Source organism: Pelophylax lessonae, assembly GCF_965119305.1.
Source record: "Pelophylax lessonae genome assembly, chromosome: 7".
NCBI lineage: Eukaryota > Metazoa > Chordata > Amphibia > Anura > Ranidae > Pelophylax > Pelophylax lessonae.
Window position 1 is genome coordinate 88,113,465 of NC_138774.1, and position 13,390 is coordinate 88,126,854.

At 44.3% G+C, this 13,390-nt stretch overlaps 1 protein-coding gene across 1 annotated transcript in view; it reads right to left on the bottom strand.

Annotated features, from left to right (window-relative positions):
- The window catches only part of WDR62 (WD repeat domain 62), a 127,821-nt gene that overhangs the window by 59,669 nt on the left and 54,762 nt on the right, over positions 1-13,390 (bottom strand). The window contains exon 18 of the mRNA XM_082264684.1: positions 5,814-5,877. Coding sequence (XP_082120810.1) covers positions 5,814-5,877 — 64 coding nt within the window. The remainder of the gene's footprint in view (positions 1-5,813; positions 5,878-13,390) is intronic.

The following is a 13,390-nucleotide window of genomic DNA, read 5'->3' on the forward strand; positions in this document are numbered from 1 at the left end:
GTTCTTGCCTTTCATGGGGAGGGTTTGAATACTGCAGTACCGGAAGGACAGGGTTGGTAAAAGAGGGGGAGGGGTATGTCTCTATGTCAAGAACAATATAAAAGGTGCTAGAAAGGAGTGACATTACGGATGGGATGAGCATGGATTTAGAATCTGTGTGGGTTGAACTCGATAGGGAAGAAGATAAGGGAAAAGTAGTTGTGGGGGTTTGCTATAGGCCACCTAACCAAGGGGAGGAGGTAGAGCTGGAATTTTTAGCACTAATAGGTAAAGCGGCAAAACTAGGATCAGTCATCATATTGGGGGACTTCAATTATCCCGACATTGACTGGGAAGAGGGGACTGCACACTCGCATAAGGCCCGGCTATTCACGGAAACCTTACAGGATAACTACATGTCGCAGTTGGTGGATTCCCCTACTAGAGAGAATGCTATCCTGGATCTATTGATCACTAATGACCCAGACATAATCTCGGAGGTAGGAGTCCAGGACAACCTGGGCTCTAGCGATCACAGGATGATCACATTTAGTATAAATAACAATATAAAAAGGCAAGTGGGGAACATAAGAACCCTAAACTTCAGAAGGGCAGACTTTCCAAAATTGTACTCATTGATGGAAAGGGTAAACTGGGACCAAACCCTGGGATCACTGACCACAGAGAAAAAATGGGAATGCTTTAGAACAATATTAAGCAAAGGCATCTTGCAGTGCATTCCTATGGGGAATAAATTTAGAAGAGACAAAGCCAAACCTGGCTGGCTAAACCGTAGCGTTAAAAAACTTTAGGGGAAAAAAATTGGCCTTCAAGAAATATCAATCAGAGGGCACCGTATCAGCCTTCCAGCAATACAAGGAGGAAAATAAGAAGTGTAAACACGAAATCAAGATGGCTAAAATCAACTTTGAGAGACAAATAGCGGAGGATAGTAAAAAAAACCCAAAGAAATTCTTTAAATATATCAACAGCAAAAAAACTAGGGCAGAGCATATTGCACACATAATTAGCGATGATGGGAGGATGGTTACAGAGGACACTGAAAAAGCAACCGTGCTGAATTCTTTTTTCTCGTCAGTCTTTACGCAGGAAAAGGAAGGGTACACTGACCATGACTGTATGGTTAGTAGTAATACACAGGACTTGCCACTATGGCTAACAGAGGGGGAAATCAGGGAAAGACTGGATAAACTTAACACAAACAAATCACCAGGCCCGGATGGCGTACATCCGAGAGTGCTCAAGGAACTCAGTATGGTTATATCCAGACCACTGTTCCTGATCTTTGCTGACAGTATTAGGACAGGAGATGTACCAGGGGATTGGAGGAAGGCTAACGTGATTCCGATATTCAAAAAGGGCCAGAGACATATCCCGGGAAATTATAGGCCTGTCAGTCTGACATCAATAATATGTAAACTTTTGGAGGGGATGATAAGGGACTATATCGTAGAGTATGCTAAAGACAACAACATCATCAGTAGTAACCAGCACGGGTTTACAAATGGGCGATCTTGTCAAACCAATCTCTTAGCATTCTACGAGGAAGTGAGCTGTGAGCTAGATAGGGGGAGACCAGTGGATGTGGTGTACTTGGATTTCGCTAAGGCGTTTGATACAGTTCCCCACAAGCGCTTAATTTATAAAATAAGGTCTGCAGGTATCGACAGCAGGGTTTGCTCTTGGATACGGAATTGGCTAAAAGGCCGTGTCCAAAGGGTAGTAATAAACAGCGCATACTCAGACTGGGCTGAGGTAGTAAGCGGGGTGCCCCAGGGCTCAGTCCTGGGACCAACCTTGTTCAATTTATTCATAAACAGCATTGAGGAAGGGATCAGTAGTTCGTTATCAGTTTTTGCAGATGACACAAAATTGGCCAGGGCAATAACTGCACAGCATGAAGCAGATATCCTACAGAATGACCTGGACAAAATTACGGAGTGGGCAACGACATGGCAAATGAGGTTTAATGTGGAGAAGTGTAAGGTTTTGCACTTGGGGACCAAAAACATAAAAACACAATACACGTTAGGAGGGGAACCCTTGGGGGAATCAAAAATGGAGAAAGATCTGGGAGTCTTAGTTGATGATAGATTAGGCAACAGCATGCAATGCCAAGCGGCAGCTTCCAAAGCCAACAGAATATTAGCATGCATAAAGAAAGGGATGTATTCCAGAGATAAGACTATAATCCTTCCACTTTATAAAACTCTGGTCCGACCGCATCTGGAGTATTCTGTCCAGTTCTGGTCGCCAGTCCTCAGGAGGGATGTGTTGGAGCTGGAGAAAGTCCAGAGAAGGGCAACTAAACTGATTAGGGGGTTGGAGGACCTTACCTATGAAGAGCGGCTGCAATCGCTCGATTTATTTTCCCTGGAGAAAAGACGTCTGAGAGGGGACATGATAGCAATTTATAAATATCTTAATGGGGATCTCAGCTTAGAAGAAAAGCTGTTCATTCGAAGGAATTGCATGAGGACTCGAGGACATACAATGCGATTAGAGGAGAAGCGTTTTAACCTCAGGCAACGTGGGGGGTTCTTTACTGTTAGGGCTACAAGATTGTGGAATTGTCTACCACAAGAGGTGGTTTCTGCGGGTAGTATGGTGACTTTCAAAAGACTCTTAGACTTACATCTCAAGGATCAGGAGATTGAGGGCTATGTTAGATGATTACAGTCACACACACCTACACAGGTTGAACTGGATGGACTATTGTCTTTATTCAACCTCACCTACTATGTAACTATGCAAGTCACCTTCCTTATGAGCATTAGAATGGACATCAATAGTTTTTAATAAATACCTTGGCTGCTGTATTTTGTAACTCCTTTGCATAAATATAAGTGGTCTGTTCTAGTTAAAGTTCATACCCCTGAGGAAAGAAAGCAATTTCTGGAACGCATCGGATGTTTTCCATGGTCGCCCAGTTGTGATGGCAGTTATGCTTTGTTTAACCATACATCAGCCTCAATTGTCTTTAAGAATAATTTTTTTCATAAAATGTATATTGCACTTTTATACGGTTTCACAATAGATTACTACATGTTTGTATCTAGTTCTCAAGCCGTTAAAGTCCCATTAGGGTGTTTCTTTTCCTTTTTTGTGGTCTTCATTATTGGGGATGGTGGCCTTACTTTTTTGTATCGTTCATTCCCTAGTTGCCGCCCAGGGTGCCTCGCCCCCCTCCCGTCCGCCTCGGGAGCGCCGGCCCCGCCTGTGACCCCAAAAAGTGGTCAACACAAGCCTTAGATGGTACAATCCTCCATCACCGATTACAAACCCTGGTCACAGGTTTTTAAATGAGCCTCTCAAATTCCTGTCCACCCAAGAAAAACCAGAGGTTCCCAGCCCAGCCTGCCAGTCTCACCAGTCATAAACAGCGATGAAACAGAGAAGCTGATCATAGTGAAGTTTAAACATTATTTAAATTTCGCACTTACAAGTGTTCGTAGCATTCGAGCATTGACAATGCACTAAGGAGTAACGGACTCTGATCACCCGATTCCAAAATGGCCATGATTTGAGCCGCGCATGTGTGGTATCCTAGCACCTCCCTGCACGTTTTGTCATATATGGCGTCATCAGGGGGGCCCTTAAAATATTTTTAGGTTTAAACTGGACTTCACTGTGGTCTGCTTCTCTATTCCATCTCTATGTATATGACGGGTGAGACTGTCAGGTTGGGCTGGAAACCGCTGGTCTTGCATTGACGGACAGGAGTTTGAGAGACTTGTTCAAAAATGTGTGACTGGAGTTTGGAGTCAGTGATGAAGGATTTGGAGGACTGTACCAACTAAGGCTTGTCATACTAGGGTGACGGAGAGCCTGGGAAAGGCGGCGGCAGGAGGTGGGTGGGACTCGGATCACTTCTGCAAAAAGGGGATTTTCAGCTGCAAACAATGATGCCGGTCGGTGCAGGCATCATCCCGGTATTACCACTGAAACCCAAGGAGGTATAGGCATGTCCATTTGGGTAAAGTGGTTAAAGCGAAACTAAACCTTGCTATTGTTTTCAGCCAAGGAAGCTGCCAGCTTGCCATCTGTTTGATCTTTGTCGTGGCATACCTATCTCGCATTTTCTGGATACCTGATTGGCCTTTACAGGATGCATTGACTGGCATTTAGAATGGTTATCTTAAACAAAATGTCTTTTGAGTTAATCTCATTTTACTTTGATTTCTTTACATGTGTCACTGAGCTTGCAAAGGCTAAGAATATATCAGATGACCGAAACAGTGGAAATTCCCTATCTCTCAGAATATCAACTCTGTCTGGACAGCTGACCACAAAGCCAATAATATCTTCTAAAAAGCCCCTTTGGAACTTTTATTGTGTGTCACCAAGAAATTTCCCTTTATGACAGAGAATCACAATCTAGATTGACATAATGCTTACTATAATTAGTTGTTAACTTTGATTGGATAAAAGATGTTAATAACAACCCATTTCTTGTACGTCAGATTGTAATGACAAACCCATATTTGAGTATATTTAAACTCCAGCAATGTTGTAATAAATCAGGTCACTATGATTCAGCCATCTTGAGTTTTGTCTGATCTCATTATATATATAGCTATATATTGTCTGATTTGGTATCACTGACTAACAGGTAACAGGTATTTTGTACCTGAGAAAAATTCCACAACATCTTCAACTGCCATGGTGCTGCACATGTGATCAGTTATAACACGGCCATTTGACGGTTTGACAGCTTGGTTGAGAGCACAAGCAAATGTGACAGTTACATTCAAGCCACCTGCTGTTTTTTAAAAACTGTTAAAATCAATGGGTTTAGTTCCGCTTTAACCACTAGTTTTGCTGATACAGTGCAGGTCAGCTGCACAGAATCACATATATATACGCGATTCTGCATTTCCAGGTAAGGCCTGGGCACCCGCTGTCACTGGCTCCAAAACATGCCGATCAGCCGTTCCTGGCCAACAATTTATTGCTCTTTAAGGGTAGATATCACGCTGGACGGTCTCGGGCGGTCACTACTTTTAGATATGGGGAAGTTTATGGCAGATGGGAAAGGTTATTCTTCCAGAGATTAATGCCTGGCTTTTGAGGAGGGTGGTAAGCCCTGCTGGGGTCCGGGGCTGCTACCTCGGGGTACGGCCTGATCGAAAAAAGTGGGTGTAAAGGAGCGCCCAGTAGATATAGGTATAAAAACGAATAAGTGTAACAACGCTAAGATAAAGCCAACACGTTTCAGGGGAACAAGGACTCCCCCTTCCTCAGGGCTATTCAAAAGATAAACAAAAGCAGATATATAGAAAAATATATAAAACAAATGAAACTGGAAAATGGCAGTCAGAAAAAATAGATTACGAATATGCAAATGTTATTTTTCGGACTGCCATTTTCCAGTTCAATTTGCTTATATATATTTTTCTATACATCTGCTTTTATTTATCGTTTTATCTTTTGAACAGCCCTGAGGAAGGGGAGTCTTTGTTCCCTTGAAACGCGTTGGCTTTATCTTAGCGATGTTACTCTTAATAAAATGTTTTTATACCAACATCTACTGGGCACTCCTTTACACCCACTTTTCACGGCCAATGATTTGGGGCCGGGACTGGCCGATCTTCAGGGCAAGTGACAGGAGAGAGTTCTGTGTATGCAAACCCAAAGCTTTCTTCTGACAGCGGTGATATGCTGGTTTTTGTTTCCCTGCAAATGGTTACTTTTTTTTTTCATTTGAATACGTTTTATTACGTACGTTTGTGTGAATGAGGCCTAATTCTGCTAATACAGAAAAGATTTACAATGTCAAGAAAAAAAATAAAAAATTCCAGGCTACAACCAACCTGTCACCAGAAACTGTAATCAGTCTTTTGCAGTCATATGTGAACTTCATATCTGTAACAATATCTGAAGAATAAGCAGAAATATACAGATTATTTACTGCACAGAGGACTACAGAAACCACCAATTCCACACCAGCAAGAAGAGGAATCATTTTCTTTACATTATTTCCTATACATTTCAATGTAATGACAACCTGTAGAGGTGCTGATAATTTACGTGTTAAGGTCCGGTTCATACCACAAAAAAAAAAAAAAAAAAACGCAGTCCGGAAGCATTTTTGCATGCATGTTTTTGATGCGCTCGGGTGCAGTTTTAAAGCATTTTTAATGCTTTCCAGTGCATTTTTGCACCTTTTGTTTTTTCCCCCTCAAGTTTTGCAGGGTTTTTTTTTTTTGCTGTAATGTGTTGCATTTTACTGCATTCCAGTTCAGTTACTTACAGAGAAAATGCAGCAGGTTCTTTGGTTGACTAATTGAATGCAATGGTATATGAACAGGCCATATGTACACTGCTGCTGATAAATGGATGTTTAGGAGCAGTTGGGCGGTTTTTTTTTCCAGCAGCCCCTTAACTCTCTATGTTACCTTATCTGTCCATGTACATTGAGACGTTTCTAGTCGTTTAGAGGCAGTTGAGTTTTTTTTTTTTTTTTAAGCATAAAAATTGCATTCAGACAGAAGTTTATTAGCATTTGAAATGCCAAATGCTTGTAACAGCAATTGTTGGTAATTCACATTAATAATTCACATTAATAAGCATTTTGTTTATTGGCATCTTCAATGAGGATACATTTCTGACCATTTTTCAATGTAAAAACGCTTCTAAAAGCAAACGCTGCTAAACATGGCAAAACTGACATTAACCATCAGTTACTAGCTGTCAAGTTCCAGCGTTCAGGAGAGGTTTTCCAAATGTCCCGTGTACATGAAGCCTAAAAGTGTATGTCACGGCAAAATTTTGAAAAAAAAAAAAAAAAAAAAGGGAAAAAAACCAGACACACGCATTACATCTCTGCAATATGTGCATATTTCCCGTTTATTTTTTTTCATTAAAGATCCTGCAGTTCTAAAAAATTCCCTTCTGATCAGCCATAAATGCAACTCCACATTCATGGGAAAAAAATAATATCTTTTTAATTGCCATTAATACACACACACACACACACACACACACGGAATTGATTCGCTTTTGAGAAGAGGAGATTAAGGGAGGATATGATCAACATGTATAAATACATAAGGGATTCACATAGTGAACTTGGTGTTGAGTTATTCACTTTGAAAGGTCATCACAGAGGACAACGGGGCACTCTTTACATCTGGAGAAAAAGAGATTTAGGCCCCTTTCACACTATCCGTCCGTCAGACGGATGCCGTTTTTCTCAGCGGTGGATCGAGACGCCGACCCCCCTCTGAGCCGGACAGCTGTGTCTCCGTGCTGTGTGCGGAGACACAGCTGTAAGTTCCCCATGCATCTCTATGGGGGAAATGGGATGGGAACGGACCGTCGGTCCGTTCTCATCCGATCCGCTGGACGGATGGAAAACAGGGTTTCCATCCATCCAGATTTGACAGATCGGATCAGGTCGGATGTCAGCGGACAGGTCTCCGCTGCCATCCGATGCCCCATAGGAATGCATGGGGGGACCGTTCAGATCTGCCAAAAAAACGAACAGGCGGATCTGAACGGTCCGCCTGTGTGAAAGGGGCCTTAATCTCCAAATACAGAAATGCCCCCTCCAGAGGTGGTTCTGGCCAGCTCAGTAGATTGCTGCTTTAAAAAAAGGCTCCTAGGTGTATGTAATATAACTGGATACCAGTATTTATAGGTAAAGTGGATTCAGGGAATATCCAACTGTCTCACGGGGGGGGGGGGGGTCAGGAAGGAATTTTTTCCCCTGCTGTAGCAAATAGGATCATGCTTTGCTGGGGTTTTTCACCTTCCTCTGGATCAACTCTGGGTATAGGATTGTGTATATCGGAATGTATGGTTGGGTTTTCTTTGTTTTTTTTTGATTGAGCTAGATGGACTTGTGTCTTTTTTCGACTATATAAAATACAAAAATGTATATTATATTATATATATATATATATATATATATATATATATATATATATATATATATATATATATATATATATATATATATATATATATATATACATATACATACATACACACACACATACATACATACCACAAATGTTTTTTTTTTTTTTTTTTTTTTTAATTCTACACAATCTGCACTCACTGTAATATTTTTTTATCTCTCTCTCTCGATACTTTGGAGTGGGGTTGCAACTCAAAACGATCTGTCTCTCCCTCTTTATTCAGGAGCCTACAAGTCTTATACGAAACTCTTGCAACCAATCTTAGACATTTCCCTTTTGCAGAGAATGAATCTATCCTCTCAATGCACTGAATAGAAGATACCACACCAGCAGCAATTGTAGCTGCCATTGGCAACCCATGATCTCATGAAGAATTCGTATGGTCACTGGAATAGATCACACTTAGCAACAGTCAGGTAAGAAATGTACTAGGTGAATCAATATTTAACTAAAATATGGAAAAAATGGATTTTTGTAAGAACTTACCGTAAAATCCTTTTCTCTTAAGCTCATTGACAGACGTAGTCTTCTTGATTCTCAAGAGCTGGGTTATGTTGTCTCCGCAGGAGTAGGACTAGGCAGAATGACAAAACGTTCTGGCTCCACCCTAGGGGGCAGTCCCTGAGGGTATATCCTCCCTCTCTCTGCTACAGGGAATCAGTTCTGTTTAAAGCAGTACAGAGAAATTAACCCAACCCAACTCAATGATAGAGGGGCGGGTACTACGTCTGTCAATGAGCTTAAGAGAAAAGGATTTTACGGTAAGTTCTTACAAAAATCCATTTTTCTCTATCGCTCATTGACAGACGTAGTCTTCTTGATTCTCAAGAGCTGGGACATCCAGAAGCAGTGCCACAAATGAGGGGTGGGATTGACAAAATCAAATCCAATCTAGTAGGCCCAATCGGTGCCAAACTAGAAGTTTTAAAGGCTCATTATAAACAAAGAATGAGACTAAAGAAAAATTTTCCAACGGAAAAAACCCTCGGAGGTAGACCACTGGTCTCCTCAAATTGCGGCCTGCAGAACCTTGCGGCCAAATGAGGCATCAGACGATGCCATAACATCAACTTTATAATGTTTAGAGAAGGTATGCACCGACGACCAGGTAGCCGCCTTGCACACCTGGACCACTGACGCCTGATGGCGAAAGGCCCATGACGCACTAAGTGCCCGAGTGGAGTGCGCCTTAACAGGGAACGGGGGCTCCCGACCCTTTAATAGAATAAGCCTGCACTACCGTCTGTCTGATCCATCTGGAAATGGTCGCGGCAGATGCAGGCAACCCCTTTTTGGGTCCATCTGGGATCACAAAAAGTGAATCCGTCTTGCGAAACGAGTCTGTCGTTTTCAAGTATACCCTGATCGCCCGGACCACATCCAAGGAGTGCAAAGCAAATTCCCGAGGATGACTGGGCTTAGGACACAGGGAAGGTAATACAATTTCTTCATTCAGATGAAATTCTGAAACTACTTTTGGTAGGAAGGATGGATTCGGACGAAGAACCACCTTATCTCTATGAACCACCAGATATGGTGAACGACAAGATAATGCGGCCAGTTCTGACACCCTGCGTGCAGAAGTAATAGCCACCAAGAAGGCCACCTTCTGGGACAACGTGGGTAGAGGAATCTCCCTAATATCTTCAAAGGGAGGTTTCTGAAGAACCGACAACACTAAATTAAGATCCCAGGGGGGTAACGGCGCGTGCACTGGCGGAGCCAGATGTCGCACCCCCTGGATGAAATTCCGCACCAAGGAATGAGTAGTCAAAGGCTTCTGAAAGAAGATGGCTAATGCTGAGACCTGACCCTTGATAGTACTCAAGGCCAGTTTCTGCTCAACCCCTTGTTGCAGAAAAGCCAATATTCGACTAATCGAATAAGACCGAGGACGGAACCCCAAAGGTTCACACCATGCAATGTAGGACTTCCATGTGCGATGATAAATCTTTCTGGAAGTCGCTTTCCTTGCTTCAACTAGAGTAGGAATAACTGAAGCTGACAAACCTTTGTCCTTCAGCACCTGGGTCTCAATAGCCAGGCCGTTAAAGCCAGCGATCGTAAAGCAGGATGGAAGATCGGTCCCTGAGACAGTAGATCCTCTCTGAGAGGAAGTCTCCACGGGACGTCCGCCACCAGTCTGACCATGTCGGCGTACCAAGCTCGACGAGGCCAGTCCGGAGCTACCAGGATTACTGGGATTCCTTCCTCCTCTACCCTGCGAAGAAATCTTGGCAGTAACGCGAGAGGAGGGAAGGCATATATTAGCTGGTATTGCCCCCACGGGGCGATCAGTGCGTCTGCGGTTTCTGCTAGAGGATCGCGGGAGCGAGCCACGAATCTCTGAACTTTCCTGTTGAATCGTGATGCCAACAGATCCACATCCGGGGTGCCCCACCGTAGGCACAATTGGTGGAAAACGTCTGGATGGAGGGACCATTCCCCCTGATCCAGGGTCTGACGGCTGAGATAATCTGCCTGCCAATTCTCCACCCCCGGAATGAACACCGCAGAGATTGCTGGAACAAATCGTTCCGCCCAGCGAAGAATGCAAGCCACTTCCTTGGCCGCTCGGACACTCTTGGTGCCCCCCTGGTGATTGACATAAGCCACGGCCGTGGCATTGTCCGACTGGATCCGAACCGGGCTGCCCTGGAGCTGCTCGGTCCAGTGAATCAGACAAAGTCTGATCGCTCTCAGTTCCAATACATTTATCGGTAATCTGGATTCTTCCGGGGACCAAAGTCCCTGGGCAGATAATTGACCGAGAATTCCTCCCCATCCGGATAGACTGGCATCCGTGGTCACTATCGTCCAATATATTGGCAGAAATGACTTTCCCTGGCTGAGCATTGGAGACCGAAGCCACCAAACCAGAGACTCTCTGGTCTGTTTGCTCAATCGTATCTGATTGTCCAGGGATTCCGGATTCCGATTCCATCTGAGGAGAATCTCTTGCTGAAGAATTCGGGTATGGGACTGGGCAAATGGGACTGCTTCGAATGAAGCCACCATCAACCCCAGAACCCTTATGCAAGTCCGAAGGGAAGACCAGCTGTTGGACAGTAACAACTGGACTGCTGATTGAATCTTTCGAAGTTTCCCTACCGGAAGAAACACTCTTGTCCTGACTGTGTCTAGAATTAGACCCAGATATTCGAGCCTCTGGGTGGGAACCAGAAAAGACTTTTGCTGGTTCACCAGCCACCCGAATTCCTGTAAAGAAATCATAGTAATTTCTATGTTTTGTAGCAAGGTCTGAGGAGACTCTGCATGAAGCAGAAGATCGTCTAGGTAACCTAGAATCGATATACCTCTTTGGCGCAGAAGTGCCAACATTGGGGCCAACACTTTTGTGAAGACCCGCGGAGCCGTGGCGAGACCGAAAGGTAACGCCACAAACTGATAGTGGTACTCCTCTACGGAAAAGCGTAGAAAACGCTGATGTCCTGCGAAAATGGGAATGTGAAGATAGGCGTCCTTGATGTCTATGGACGCTAGGACATCCCCTGGATGCAGGAAGGCTGCTACCGTGCGAATGGACTCCATTCTGAATCTTCTTATGTTGACGAAAGAATTGAGTGCTCTTAAGTCCAGAATTGGACGCACTTTGCCCTCTTTCCTGGGTATTGTAAACAGGTTTGAATAAAACCCTAGAAACCGTTCTGTCCAAGGAACGTGGACTACCACTCCTTGTAGTAGTAGATCTGTGACTGCTCTCCGCAGATCTTCTAGACGATCCGGAGATAGTCGGATATTGGAAGGGAAGAATCGCGCCGGTGGGAGAGATCGAAACTCGATCTAGTACCCTGACTTTATGACTTCGCAAACCCATTTGTCCGGGATTCTGGAAAGCCATGGATCCGGGAACCGGCGAAGACGTCCCCCCACCCCAGTTATGGGTGGGGGCGCACCTTCAGGCTTAGGAAGGTTTATCTTCAGGTCTGGAAGGGGCGGGCTTTTGCTTGCCCGACCAACGACCCCTGACGCCTCCTGTAGGAACCTTGGAGGACTTAGTTTTTTCACCCGCTGGACGAAAAAACCTCTTTGTGAGCAGAAAAAGAAGGCCCTCGTCTTTGACGAGTTCCTCTACCTTTAAAATTTTGCGGTAAAAAGGTGCTTTTTCCACCGGTGAGATCCTTAATGATCTCATCTAAGTTGGCTCCAAATAGACGTTCTCCTGAAAAGGGGATATTAGCCAATGCTTTTTTGGAACCTTGGTCGGCTATCCAACCTTTTAGCCACAGTGTACGCCTGAGAACTACTGCTGAGACTGATGCTCGCGCCATTAATGGAGTGGCGTCTAACGCCGCATCACATACAAACTGTAACCCCTGTATCATTTGTTCCAACAAATCTGATACCGCCTGAGGGACTTCTTCTAAGTCCCGGCGTAACCACTTGGTCCATTCAGTTACAGCCTGCGAAACCAGACCAATAGCAATTATTGGCCTGAAAGCTGATCCAATCAAGGAAAACATGGTGCGAGACATAGCTTCTATCTTGCGATCCACTGGATCTTTAAAAGACGGAGCGTCTTCTAAAGGAATAACCGTGGCTTTATTCAATCTAGCAATTGGTGAATCCACCACAGGTGGTTCTGTCCATTTCTTAATCAGGGTTTCCTCAAACGGATAACGCCTGTCAATGCGTTTGGAAATATTAAAAGTGCGTTTTGGCAGACGCCATTCTTCATCGATTGGATTGCCAAAACATTTGGGCAATGGAAAAACCTTTGCCACCTTGATGCGCTTTTAGTCCCAAAGGGGATCTCAGTTTCAGCTATTTCTGATGGAATACCCTGTAACCTTAAGGTCTCTTGAACAGATACAATGAGTGCGTTTACCAACGCTTCCTCTCGGGCTATGGCGGATGCCGAAACATCCTCCTCACTGTCTGAAGAGACAGGACCCGAGACACCAATACCAGATGAAGTACCTGCAACTGCAGAAATAGGCTCAGAGTCTGAATCCGAGGTTTCAGATAATAAGGGGTTAGGCGGGGGTCGCTTTCTTGCGCCCTGTCCCTGACAAGCCACTTCCACCCGGGACACAAAAGTTTCCATAATGGCTGACAAAGATTCAATTGTCAATGGGGTGCTGGAGGATCCCGCAGACCCCTCGAGGGGATCCGGAGGAGATACATGAGTGGCAGGGTCCATGTTAATACAGGACACTTTTGCCAGCAATAAACAAAAAACCCTTTTTTTTTTTTTTTTTCTTTTAAATTTTTTTTTTTTTTTTTATGTGTCTCCCCCTAGCGCAATAGCGCCCCTCAGAGTACCTGCTTCTCGATCCCACAGAGAGAGAGAGGGACCCCCAAGGCTCACCAACCGATGCAGTGCAGTTTCCAACAAACTGCAGCCAGCGTCTGTCTTTACAGACTGGAAGGAGCTGTTTGCTTTTTCCCGGGCAGAAGGCGTGGCTCCGCCCCCTGTGTACGCCTTCCGACGTTCCCAGCCC